General features: G+C 41.5%; 1 protein-coding gene across 4 annotated transcripts in view; it reads left to right on the plus strand.

The window, feature by feature from the left end:
* Window positions 1-13,022, plus strand: part of SEPTIN10 (septin 10) — a 54,240-nt gene that overhangs the window by 31,179 nt on the left and 10,039 nt on the right. For all 4 annotated transcript variants that reach the window (XM_054973182.1, XM_054973179.1, XM_054973180.1 and 1 more), the window contains exons 7-8: window positions 1,356-1,452; window positions 2,320-2,488. In XM_054973182.1, coding sequence (XP_054829157.1) covers window positions 1,356-1,452; window positions 2,320-2,488 — 266 coding nt within the window. The remainder of the gene's footprint in view (window positions 1-1,355; window positions 1,453-2,319; window positions 2,489-13,022) is intronic.

Below are 13,022 nucleotides of genomic sequence, written 5' to 3' on the forward strand. Positions count from 1 at the left end.
GACTATCAAGAAACTGGCCACTCTTAGTCCATTTCTTGCCTTTTCAATACTTTGGTTCAGGCTTTTGAGCCTAGTCAATTCTGCAAATTAACTGAACTCTGAGCTAGGAGTTTTCAGAGAAATAAGATGGAACACAGGTGTGGATGAGATCATGGGATCAGAGGAGGATGGCATGGGCGCTCGCAAACTTCCTCCCGTCTTGGTCTGAAGCACGGAGAGAAGGGATACGAGTTTTGATGGGATTGTGCTTAAGGGAATAGCCCCAAGCAAGGGGGCAAAGCTGGGGACCCTGAATCTCTTACACTAGTGAATGAAGAAAGTTATAGTGGATGCCCGTAGAGCACGAGAAATGATACAACTAATGGGACTATAGCATACTTGACGAGGGACACAGTCACCAAAGCAGTCTTTGGAGAGGATCTCTTCTAGAGGACATAAGGCCATTAGAGTATACTTCTGTAGGACATTAGGTGACTTCAAGTTCTCATCCTCAACCTTTAGGCAGGCAGTTTTTCAGAAGGTCCTACTTTCTTGAGTTGCAGTCCTATACCATAGCATTGCACATGGAAGATGCTACCGCATTAGTACATCTCACAGGTAAAGACTTATGAGACAGGAAGGGAAATTCTTATTTGCTACAAATACCTATGCAGTATGATTGGTTTGGCTAGTACAGTCTTGTAGGCATATGTGGGATTTTCCACATGTCCTAGTAGCTTGTCATTTTCTAATTTGTTTGATATGTTTGACTTTCAGTTGAATGTTTGTATTTATGAACAAGCAGCATGAGAGTGTTTCTGCTTTTACAGTTCTTGTCTGTGAAAATGAGCTGTTCCTCAGTTAAGTCAGAAAAATCAGAAAATTAACCTTGCATTACACTAAATGTCAAGACTGCCCTATCAACACCTAGAAGCACAAGAATAAATAGAATTTTTCTTGTTGTTTTTTCAAATTAGTACCATAGAGTTCCTTGAAACACTCAACTGTTACGTATATTATACTGTTTTACATAGTAATTATCTAATGTTATTTAGATAGTAAATATCTAATAGTAATAGTAAATATCTAATGTTATTTATGTTATTTGCATTATTTATAGCCGTCCTTTCCCACTAGGACTCCAGGCAGATTACAGTGCAAGCTAATTCAATCAGTAGAATGAGACATCTGATAAACAGTGTGATAGAACTAGAATCAGTCTTAAACAAAACATAAGTATTAGGCATATGTTAAAGTAGAAAAGAATATTACATAAGCTTAAAAATAAAGCAGTGAGAATAGGATAATCTTGAAACTTTTTATTTTATAACTTTGGTTACCAACAATACATATTTATTTACTCTTGTGTTTCTTAGGGACATTTGCCATTTGCTGTAGTGGGGAGTACAGAAGACATAAAGATTGGAAACAAAATAGTAAAAGCTCGCCAATATCCTTGGGGCATTGTGCAAGGTAAGTATTTAGTATTCTTACTTAGACTGTCAACAGTTTCTTTATCCGGTTAACTGTCTGCTGCTTAACTGATTAACTTTACATTTTGCATCACTTTAATACAGATAGTTTTGGGAAGTTCCTGAATATGGACAGCATATTTTTGTCAAATTTATAATAAACAGATAATGTTTTGGATGTTGTGGCTTGTGAAAACAGTAAAGCTGGTAGTATTATGAGTCTATTTTCCTGTCAACTAGTGTTCTTCAGCAGTGATTTTCAATGTCAAAATTACCTGTAGTTAAAACTTGAACAGACTAACAGTGCAATCCTAAGAAGAGTTACTCTAGTAACTCCAGTTACTCCAGATTTCAGTGGGCTTAGACTTGAGTAACTCTGTTTAGGATTGCACTGTTGGTAATGTTTATATGACATTTTTTTACCTTGCTTATCTCTTTTATGAAGTGGGGTGATCTCATGCACAGATGGCAACTTGCTTGTTCTAAATAACTCATTCTGGGAGCTGGTTTGTACCTCACAGTTGGTAGCTAATACTGTGAATATATTAATAAATCTTGGTGTGGGACCAGATTTTCAGATTATTTCAGCCTGTAAACTTGAACTCATTAGAGACAAAGGAAGAACATCTATGAGGCTTGATGTGGTTTATGCTGATTTCCTGCTGTCTTTTATAGTTTGCCGATTTTTAACAATTTTACGTTTTACTTTGTAAGCCACTTTGTGCAGGTTCTCTGGAAAGGTGGCATAGAAATGTTAGTAAATAAATATACTTGTCTTTTTCTTTCCTAAGTTAACAGAGACAAACAACTTGACAGGGTTTAAGGAAGCGTCAGTGGTACTCGTATAACATTTTCTTTCATTTCTTAGTGGAAAGTGAGAATCATTGTGATTTTGTGAAGCTCCGTGAGATGCTGATTTGTACAAATATGGAAGATCTGAGAGAACAGACTCACATGCGCCATTATGAGCTGTACCGGCGCTGCAAATTGGAGGAGATGGGTTTCCAAGACACAGGTCCAGAAAACCAGCCTGTCAGGTAAAAGAGTGAATCTTTGCTCTATTTCAACTTTGATAGAATTTATTCAGTCTTCTTGTAGCAGCACAAAACAAAAAATATTAAACTTGTCAACAGAAACATTTGCATTTGGAATGTTGATTGAAAAACTAAATAGAAGCTATAACATTTTCCTTTAAACATTGCCATTATTCTGAATCATACATCTGTGGTCCTGCTCCCAACCTTGTTTCAGTAGTGGTTGGGCGATGAAAAGACATCAAGGGTTAGAATCTGCTGGGAGGTATCTGACTATTGGCCAAAGTGTTAGATTAATAATGGCAAAGCAAGTCGGTTGGCCTGCAGGCTGTGTTCTGTCTGGCTTGTCAGGTGCTGGAGACTGTGCTTAATGGGCCATTATTGCCGTCAGTGGTTGTGCAGCAATATTAGTGCCTCTGGACTGAGAAAGTGGCTGACAAAACTGAAAAAGAGATTTTTGGACAAAAATGTGTCTTACATGAGTGTGACAGCTGTTGGTGAATCATTGAGTGTTCAAGTACTCATCTTATTTGTATTCTCATTTATTTTTGTCAGGAAGATAGACCTAAAGATCTTCTCTGGTTTCTCTCAGAAGTCCTTTTGGCAGTCCCAGTTCTTCATTCATGTGCACTATCTTCTTTTCCTTTTCTTTTGTCTTTACACCTAATGTAAGTAGCTGCGTTTTCCTCTAACATTTCTTTCTAATGTTTTTCTTTTATACTTGCTTATTTCTGCTCTTCTCCTCTATTACTAATACCTGAAACAGAAGCCGTACTCCAAGATCAGAAAGAGCTGAAACAGTGATTAAATAGATTGGCACCACTTTTAACTGGCTAGATTGCTTGCCCTGCAGGTACTGATGGGTATCGGTGATAATGCTGTAAATATATAAACATGTTGTAGAGCGTATGGAAATACTATTTGTTGATATGCTCCATAAAAGAAGCAAGTATTTTACTAAATGTGCATCAACCTATCTTAAGAAAAGGTATCTTCAGGGTGATGTGTTTAAACTGTGGCCAGTGATAGGATTCCAAGACTTAAGATGATTAGTGATGGATGCTGTTCTGAGCTTTTCTTAAGACCTAATCTCCAGGGAAGGAAATTCCATAACTGCCCTGGGCAATTTGTTGCAGACCTCAGCAGTTCTTAATAATGGAGTGATTTACACTTGACGCAGCAGTTGTCCTGGTAAACACACAGTCATAATTGATTGCATGCCCACTTTGTGTTCATAGACCTGTTTGTTTCCTTCATACTTGATGATTTCTGATATACATATGATTGCGCTGTAACTTGGATTTGCTCTGCCTGCACTGTATTTCTATGTCTCAGTGCTCATTTAGGGTACTGTATATGGGCTGTATATGGCCTTAAGATTCATTAATAATGCCTTAATGTATATTTGGTCTCCATTTTTATACTGAAAAACTCTGGAATGAACTTAGGTATGGATTAACCATGGTGAAAATTGTATTGCTTTGAAGCGAAGCAAATTTTCCCACAAGGGAAAATGAAAATACTGCAATTTGTACCTTTCTCTTCTAGAGAAAGCTGGCTGTGGTTTTGTACTTGCTGTTGCCTAGTTTGTACCTTGTCTCTTGACAAGATAATGGCGAACTAGATCCCACTCTTTCAGATTCATATGATTAGATCTTACTAGCAGACATTTATATAATGGCAAGGGCCAGGAAACACAGAATGAGACATAATTACGTCAAATACTAATGTAATAAAGAAGAGTAGAAACCATTCACAGTGGCAGTAATTGGTGATAACACAGTGTCACTAGTTTTGTTAAACTTAATTACGTCAAATACTAATGTAATAAAGAAGAGTAGAAACCATTCACAGTGGCAGTAATTGGTGATAACACAGTGTCACTAGTTTTGTTAAACTGGTGAACATCTTTAAAGAATGAGCAATCCCAGCTCTATGTTAAAACCTCAGGAGATGGTGTCAGACTTCGTGATGAATTCTAGTTCAGCAGTTTTATGCTGGAGTCTCCCATTAAAATCCTTTTGCTGAAGAAGATTTTAGATAAGTAACTGTTATTTCCTGGGAGGTTAAAATATTTTCTCCCATTGGTTCCTGAATATTTCCATTTTTAGTAGCACATTTGTGTCCATTTATTCTTTTATCTAGAAAACGACCTGTTTGTCCTATGTAGAGAGCCTCAAGGGATTATTGACACACAGGTGGGTATCTGCAGGGATTTGCACGGGTGTGGGGGGAATCTAATTTTCCCTCCCCCACCATATCTTCTTTCCCTTCCCTGCCCCCATAGCCTCTCCCGCTTTTCCTGCTTCCTTTTCTTCTTCCAACCCACCTTTGCCTGTCCCCTGTCTTCACCTTTCCTCTCCCCCCCCCCACCCAAGACAGTCTCTCCCCTATGACCCAGTTGCATGATGGGGAGCCTGTAGAGATTTGCAAGGTGGGAGAACTTTGCTTTTCCCTCTAACCTCTTCCCTACACTTTTCTCTTTCCCTCTACCTGGCAGCCTCCATATGCTCACCTTTCCCTACATCTGCCTCTCCTTGAAACCCACTAAACAATTTACCTTTTATCTGCCCCCCCCCCCACATTTTCATCTATATTTTTTAATTTACTTCATTTATATGCTGCCTTTCTCCACAGTGGGGACCCAAAAGACCTTCCTCCTTGCCTCCATATTATCCTCACAACAATCCTGAAAGGCAGGTTAGGCGGAGTGTGTGTGTCTGGATCAAAGTCATCTAGTGAGCTTCCACAGCAGAGTGGTGATTCTAACCTGGGTCTCCGTCATCCTAATCTGAAACTCTAACCACACTGGCTTTTTGGGGGGGGGGGGGGACCAATATAGCGTTTTCTTTTAATTTAGATGGGTGTGTATTGGATTCCTGAGAATACCAGATGTTAAATCCTTCTGATGTAATTCACTGTCCAAGGAAATGGAACAGTTGCACTTATAATTAGGGGTGTGCACCGGGGAAATAATCGGTTTTCCCACTTCGGGTTTACCTGAAGTGGGAAAATGATTCGGAATAACCCCAAACCCGAAGCCACTTCGGGTTCAGGTTATCGGAATCACTTTGGTATGCTTCTAAATGATTTGGAGCATACTGAAGTGAGATCCCCACCTCCTCCCTGAGCCCCCCTTCCCCCAATGCCAACCCCACTTACCTTTCCTGAAGGCCGGAGCAGGCACCTTTTCTGCAGCCGTGGCCGGCAGGGTGGCAGGTAAGGCTGCAGCCAGTGCCTGTGTTGCCCGCTCCACTGCTTCAGCTTCCACGGCGGGTGGCAGGGTGGCAGGGAATGCCGCTGCCCACTCTGGCCTCAGCAGTGGCTGGCAAGGTGGCAGGAAAGGCCGCTGCTTCCACTGCCACCAGCCCTGAAGCTTCCCAAAGCAATCTGAATTGCTTCGGGAAGCTTTGATTCGGTATTTCCAAATCAGGGCCATCATATTGGTCTCGTATAACTGAAACTGTTTAAATGAATGTAATGGTGAGCGGGCATTCAATGTAAGTTCATGTTTATGTGCTCATTATTTGATAATACAGTGCTGTTTAGAAAACAGACTTGTTTTGTTGCCTTGTCTGGGCACAGATTGGTGATGGGGTTGAAATTAAGTCTTAGTAGAATTTCAAAGGCTTCATAACCCCCAAATAATTTTCTTAAGACAAATTTTTCTGCAAAATCCTTAATTGTTGCTGTGGCTGGCCTTGTTGTATGGATTTGCCTACGGCACATGGAGATGAGACAGAGTTTGTTCTGTAGCGATTAGGGGTGTGCACCCCCAAAAGATTAGGGTTTCCTGCTTCTGGTTTACCCAGAGCAGGAAAAAAATTCGGGTAAACCCGAAACCCAAAGCAGAAAGTTGCTTCGGGTTCGGATATTCAATCAGATTCGGGTTTATTAGGGAAGATTTGGCCATTGTTTCCAATGGGAAACACTGCTCCTCGCTATCCAGGGGTCTGGGGGGGGGGCATTTTATTCCCTATTTGCACCAAATTTTCAGGGTATCCTCTCCCAACCCTCCTCTCCTGGGGAATTCCGCGGCTCCCAGAGCACTGGCTGAATGGGCACCTGGTGGCAAGGCGCAGGCTGAAGCTCACCTCGCCGCCCCCCTTCACCCAGTGCTCTCGGAGCCAGGGAATTCTGCGGCTTCTAGAGCACTGGCTGAATGGGCACCTGGTGGCAAGGCGCAGGCTGAAGCCCGCCTCGCCGCCCCCCTTCAGCCAGTGCTCTCGGAGCTGGGGAACTCCACGGCTCCTAGAGCACTGGCTGAATGGGCACCCGGCGGCAAGGCGCAAGCTGAAGCCCGCCTCACCGCCCCCCTTCACCCAGTGCTCTTGGAGCTGGGGAACTCAGTGGCTCCCAGAGCACTGGCTGAATGGGCACCTGGCGGTAAGGCGCAGGTTGAAGCCTGCCTCCCTGCCGCCTCCTTCACCCACTGCTGTTCAAGCCACGAAGGGAGAAAGGGACTCTGGAGGGGGGAAAGTTCCCTGCGCGGCTTGGAAGCTGTGCGGGGGGATCTTTTCTCCCTTTAGAGTCTTCCCCCTTACCAGCTGGGTAGAGGGGGGTTGACTTTGAAGGGAGGAAGTTTCCCCTCCCGGAAGCTGCGGGGATAACTTTTCTTCCTTCAGAGTCGCTCCTTCCCCTTCTACCCTGCTGGTAAGGGGGTTGACTTTGAAGCGAGGAAGGTTCCCTGCCAGGCTTGCAAGTGGCTTGGGGAACTTTTCTCCCTTCATAGGCTCCCCCTTACCAGCTGGGTAGAGGTGGGGAGACTTGGAAGGGAGGAAAGTTCCCCTCCCCTGGATTGCAAGCCGGGTGGGAATCTTCCTCCCTTCAAAATCAGCTGCTTGTCGGAAGCCAACGAACAGCTGATTGTTTAAATGTCCCTCTCCCTCCTGCTGTGCAGGCAATGAGAGGGTCGAGGGACATTGACCCAAAGCTTCCTGAAGCTATACAAATAGCTTCGGGAATCTTTGATTCGGGTTTCCAAAACGGCCCCGCGTATGCTGGGGCTGTTTCGGAAATCCCGAATCTTTGCGAATCGGGTCCGATTCGGGTATTTTCCCCGAATCGGAAACCCGAAGCGCACACCCCTAGTAGCGATTGGTATTTAACAGATTATCAAGTTATTTAACTCTTAAGTAGGTTTGGTTTTAGAAGGGAGCTTCCATCATTTGAGAAGTTTTATGTTCAGCAGAGCACAATCTGGTAAAACTTACAATGTGTTATGATTAAAATCTTTGGATTCATTTGGAATGGCCAGCCAATCAGATGCCAGTAGGGAAAGGGTGGCTGAGCTGGTAGTGTTTATACATAAATATATTGTAATTGCTTGCAGGGGAGGCGGGGGGGTGGGAAGGAAAACCTAAAGCATCTGCACCAGCTTTCGTGTTACAATTGTCAGGAAATCAGCAGCTCCCTTTTTGTACTGTACAATTGCTAGTCACAACCATTCATGATCCAGCAAGTTGTGGAGCAAGGTTAATTTCTGGTGAGAGGACAATATAGCCACCACCTACCCAATTCATCCCACAGATATGATAACCACTGACTTCGAGTTTGTGAGCTTGCAAAACCCGGAAGTATAATGGGGACTATTTCTTTAAATGAACTGTAGTATAAAGTAGTTCTTTGGTGCTTTCTTTTTTGCATCAATTACTGCAGGCAGTAATTTAGGAGCTAGTGTGGGTGAAGAATATCATGCATTCTGCTGTTCACTGGCTAAATGATCTTGGTGGGGCTAGGCTTGCCTCTAGCCATTTCTTAGCTCACTTCAGCATAAGGCAAGGTGTCACCGGCTGTGCATCCATTTGGAACGAGTTCTCGTGAGCATATAAGAAATTGCTTAGGAGGAGAGGCAGCAACTAGTTAGGGCTACTCTCAGTATAAGATTGAGTTTCTTAGACAGCTTTTATGCAAGTTTCCCTGAAGGAGTTTTATGCATTGGGTGTGTAATTAGTTTAAGATGTTTGCAGAGGAAATATGTAGTATTAATTTGTGTTGAGAGATAAAGTACAAGATGTTATCCATGTTTCTTGATCTGAAGCTAAGTTTCTGTTTTAATCTGATTTCCATATTCTTCGCAAATGCCTATGGCATAAACCTTCCCTCTCCTAACTTGGACTTTAAATGTTTTAATTACCACTTCTCAGTTGATGGCTTGCTTTGTTCTTTTTTTATTTTTACTTCATTTTTCAGAACTTGATCAGTATTTTTTCCTTGGGTTGGCTTCAGAATTGCAATAGTCTAACTACCTATTCTTTACAAGAGAAAAAAAATTCAGATAGATAAAATTGTGATTACATCTTAAGTATTTAAAATGTTGATACTTACATAGAAAGCAGTTGTGGCATGATCTGAGAACACCCAATGAAACTAAAATACAACAAACTCATGTTTCTTTACATGTTATATAACAAATACTTATTTTGCTGTGGAACTTACTGTTCCGAGAATAAGAGTGAGCCAGTTATCCATAATTGTAAAATAACAGTTGGGAAGGGGTTGAAAAGCTTCATCTTCAAACGCTGAGGTCTGTCTTCTGTATATTACAAAATGGGGTGGTGGGAGAGAAATCCTACCCTTCTGTTTTCCTGTTCAGATGCCCTTGTGCTTTCTTCAGATATTATTTTATTGTATTTTTATCCTGCCCTTTCTCCTATGGGGTCAAAGAGGTGTTCGCTTTTTCCCACTTCTATCCTCACAACCGTCTATGAGGTACACACTACTGGTATGTACTAAATCAAAAGCCAAAAATTTAAAAATGAAATATGTTATTGCCAGTGGTATTACACTTCCTTAAGAAAAGTGTGAATTTGTTTGAACTTTGGGAAATCATAAATGTTATAGTATCTGAATAGCATGAAATACTCCATATCTGTAGTGAGTAAGAATAAAGTTAAGTTGTGCCCTTTTTCAACAGCAGCAGAACTTAATGAATCTACACCTTTGTTTTTAGGGCCCCAATACAAAAAAATTATACAGATAATAAAAAGACAGCCCCTAGAGGAAGGTAGGTGGCTTTATAGTATAGTCTGGGCAAATTTTGAAGTTGAGTAATGGATATTTTTAAGAACAGACTGAGTGGGTTTGCATGACACGATAATGCCATGACTGCACCACCAGTTCTGAGCTTAAATCACCTAAATGAAAGTTAAATGGCTCTTAGCTGTGTACTGACCTTTCACGTATTGGTTAATTTGATATTTAACATTATTTTAAAATTGATGACTTTTCTGAAATATCTGCTGCATCAAAGCTACCTTCAGCAGTTCTGTGACACCTCTCGGTACAGAGCAGGTTGCAGTGAGTTTAACCTCCTGCTTGGCAGATGACAATGAGAGAGAGAGAGAGCTTCCATTCTGGGAGGATGGTGTGGTCCTGCAACCTGTGCAGCTATCAAAGGGTGTCAGATTTCTCTAGGGGTAGTGAGATAAGTTGAGGAGCATGGAGACTGGTGACTCTCAGGGTGGAGCAGGACATGAACGTGGGTGAATTAAGAAGCCCAGACTGCAATAACAACATTCATGTCCAGGGGCACCTTAAAGACTGACAAGTTTGCCAGGGTATAAGCTTTTGAGAACTGAAGCTCTTGTCATCAGATACAAGTAGAAATGGAGATCCCTGAGCCTATATCTCAGTTAGAAGGCGGGAGCAGTATAGCAAAGGAGGATGGCAGGATATAAAGGTACTGTGGTATAATGCAGCTTGAGTAGAGCAAAAATTAGCTTCTGTAGTGAGATACGACTCCCATGTCTCTGTTCACATGTTAGTATTACATTATTCTTTAATAACACATTATACTGGAAAATGACATTGCAAACTGTAATATTACATACTGAATGTCATGGCACAGAATTGATAATCTCTTACCAGCAGAGTTGCTTTTGTTTTTAGCTGATGAAAATGTTTTCTAAATTAAAACACACCTTTCCTGTTTGACAATGCCCTAAGTGGAAGACTGGGAAAAATTGCAGCTTCTGCCTTGATGGCTGTAAGATTGAAATCATATTTCAACTTTTTAAGATCAGCAAATTTATTGTTTGCTTGGTGCAGAATTGCTTCTCAAACAAGAAACTGACTTTGCAGTGGGAACAGATGAGGGAACATATAAAACTGTCAGTGTACCAAAAAGGAAGGGCACCTCTAGCAATCTAAAAAGTTTTAAGACTCTGCCCTTAAGAGTAGAGGAAAGAATCCAAAGTGGCATATATATGAGAGGAATATTAGAAAAACAGGCAAATGTGAAAATGACAACTTCTGAATAAAGAACAGCATAATCTCTAAAGTCTTTGAATCACCACTGTTTCTGAGAAAACTGCCTCTGCCTGATAATGGGGTATATAATTAAAGCCATTAAGATGACATAGTCAGGGCCAGGTAGTCTCCAAATATGCAAATATTAAATAGAATTTCCTTCTGTATATGTTCTATGCAACATTCTCAAGAAACTGTATGTGTTTGCAGATACTTGTGGGCAAGTTTAGTGTTCCTTAAAAGGCTCAAGTTCCTTGCAAGCCAGTTGCTGTTTAAATATCAAGCCATTATTTAGGATTAAAATGTTAAGGTTTTGGGACTTACTTCCAAGTTGATGCTTGTATTATTAAGGGCCCAGACTGATACCTCATGATTGCCCATACATTATGTTTTGTCTACCAAATCTGAATTATTCCTTTATTTTGCATGTCTCATCAAAATAATGTTCCTAAAGTAGATGCACCATTTACTGTGAGAAAAAATTATACACGTGGTGAGACAGCTGTCTGCACAAATAATCTCCCTTCACATACAATAGTGCATGCAATGCAAATTTTCCATGTTCCCACAGTCTTCTACCTCAAAAAAGGGATGGAAATATCCAGAAATTGAAACAGCTGGCTTCTTGGATGTGCCCTGTAATGCACTATATGCATAATGAAAGTTGAATGCTTGGTTCCACTACCTGTAATGTGTTTTGTGGTCAATGTACCAACTTCCTGTGATTCTTTTATAGTTCATCTTATGGTGAAATGTGTGAAGAGGCTTTCTGATGAAGGATTTTAGATTCTTGGTAGTATTAAATAGTAAAGATTAGATCAGAAGGTGTCTTGTAATCATGGAAGCCTGTCTGGTACGCTGTGCTAAAGTATTAATTAAAAAAAACAAACTGCATGGTTCTCCTACTCCCTAGCTAAACCGCTTCTCCAGAAGGATATCTTGCCTAACGGACCTCTTGGCTGCTTTTGATACCTGGAGAATCAACAGGGATGTACTTTACTAACAAAGATCATCTGTTAGGGCAACCAAGGCTATTTCTATTCCAAATCTACTTTTGAATCTAAATTGAAATGGATCTAGATAATCTGTTTCCAAGACTGCCTAAAGCTCCCTAGCTGTCAGGCATTTTGAGTATCTTACCCAAGAATGGAATGTTGTCCACCAGGTGGTAGTTATTTAGGTCATTCAGGTCCTGGGACACATTCTTCAGGAGGGACCAGACATCTACCTCTTTTGAAGTGGTTGTAGCACCACCTTTCCTCAAAGAGATGTTTAGTACTTCCCAGACTTATTTAGCTCAGCACAGCTAGATAGTATCAGCTAGGAGGAGCAAAGAGAGGGGCAGGACATGGTGGACTGCATGCTTCTAAACATTTCATCAGGCCTCACCAACTGAAAGTCATCCATACATCTAGGACCAGCCTGTGCCCCCAAGAAGCCTGAGATGGAATGAATTAACTGTGACATCTAGGTTATGGCAGACATCAGCACTTTTTATCCATAAAATGCATTGCAAATAAGTCATCATGACAATCCTGGACACTTTTTGAGCCTATTGCAGCCTGAGGTAGAAACTCGTCACAACCTGGAAAAGCTTCAGTGAACAGCATTTTATTTATTTATTTATTTGATTTGATTTATACCCAGCCCTCCCCACAGATGGGCTCAGGGAGGCTAACAACATTTTAAAAATACATTAAAAGTCACAAAACCATAAAATCAATAATTTTTTAAAAGTCATTAAAATATTCCAGGAGCAGGCTGTTTAAACAAATATTGGGAGTCCGTATATGGGCATAGCAGATGGCCGAGGGCAGCCCCAGAAAAAGTGGTGGTCTTAGATAGAAGAAGGACACCCGCTGGCTCTCAGCCAAAGGCCCAGTGGAACATCTCCGTTTTATAGGCCCTGCAGAACTGTAACAGGTCCCACAGGGCCCGGATCTCCAGTGGGAGAGCATTCCACCAGGCCGGGGCCAGGGCAGAAAAAGCCCTGGCCCTGGTTGAGGCCAGACGGATGTCCTTCGGGCCGGGGACCACCAGGAGTTGCTTGTCTGCAGAGTGCAACACCCTGCAGGGGACATAATGGAAGAGGCGGTCCCACAGGTATGCAAGTCCCAGTCCATGAAGGGCTTTAAACACCAATTTTGTGAAGCCTGCCTGTGTGTAACAAAAGTTTTAAGATAATAACAACTTCAAAAATGTTTGTAGCAAAATTTGGAGGAAATTCAGAATTTCAATATACTATTTGAGAACAGTAAAGAAATTGGAACAAGTTTCTTGATTTCCA

Source organism: Eublepharis macularius, chromosome 3 (assembly GCF_028583425.1).
Source record: "Eublepharis macularius isolate TG4126 chromosome 3, MPM_Emac_v1.0, whole genome shotgun sequence".
Classification (NCBI taxonomy): domain Eukaryota; kingdom Metazoa; phylum Chordata; class Lepidosauria; order Squamata; family Eublepharidae; genus Eublepharis; species Eublepharis macularius.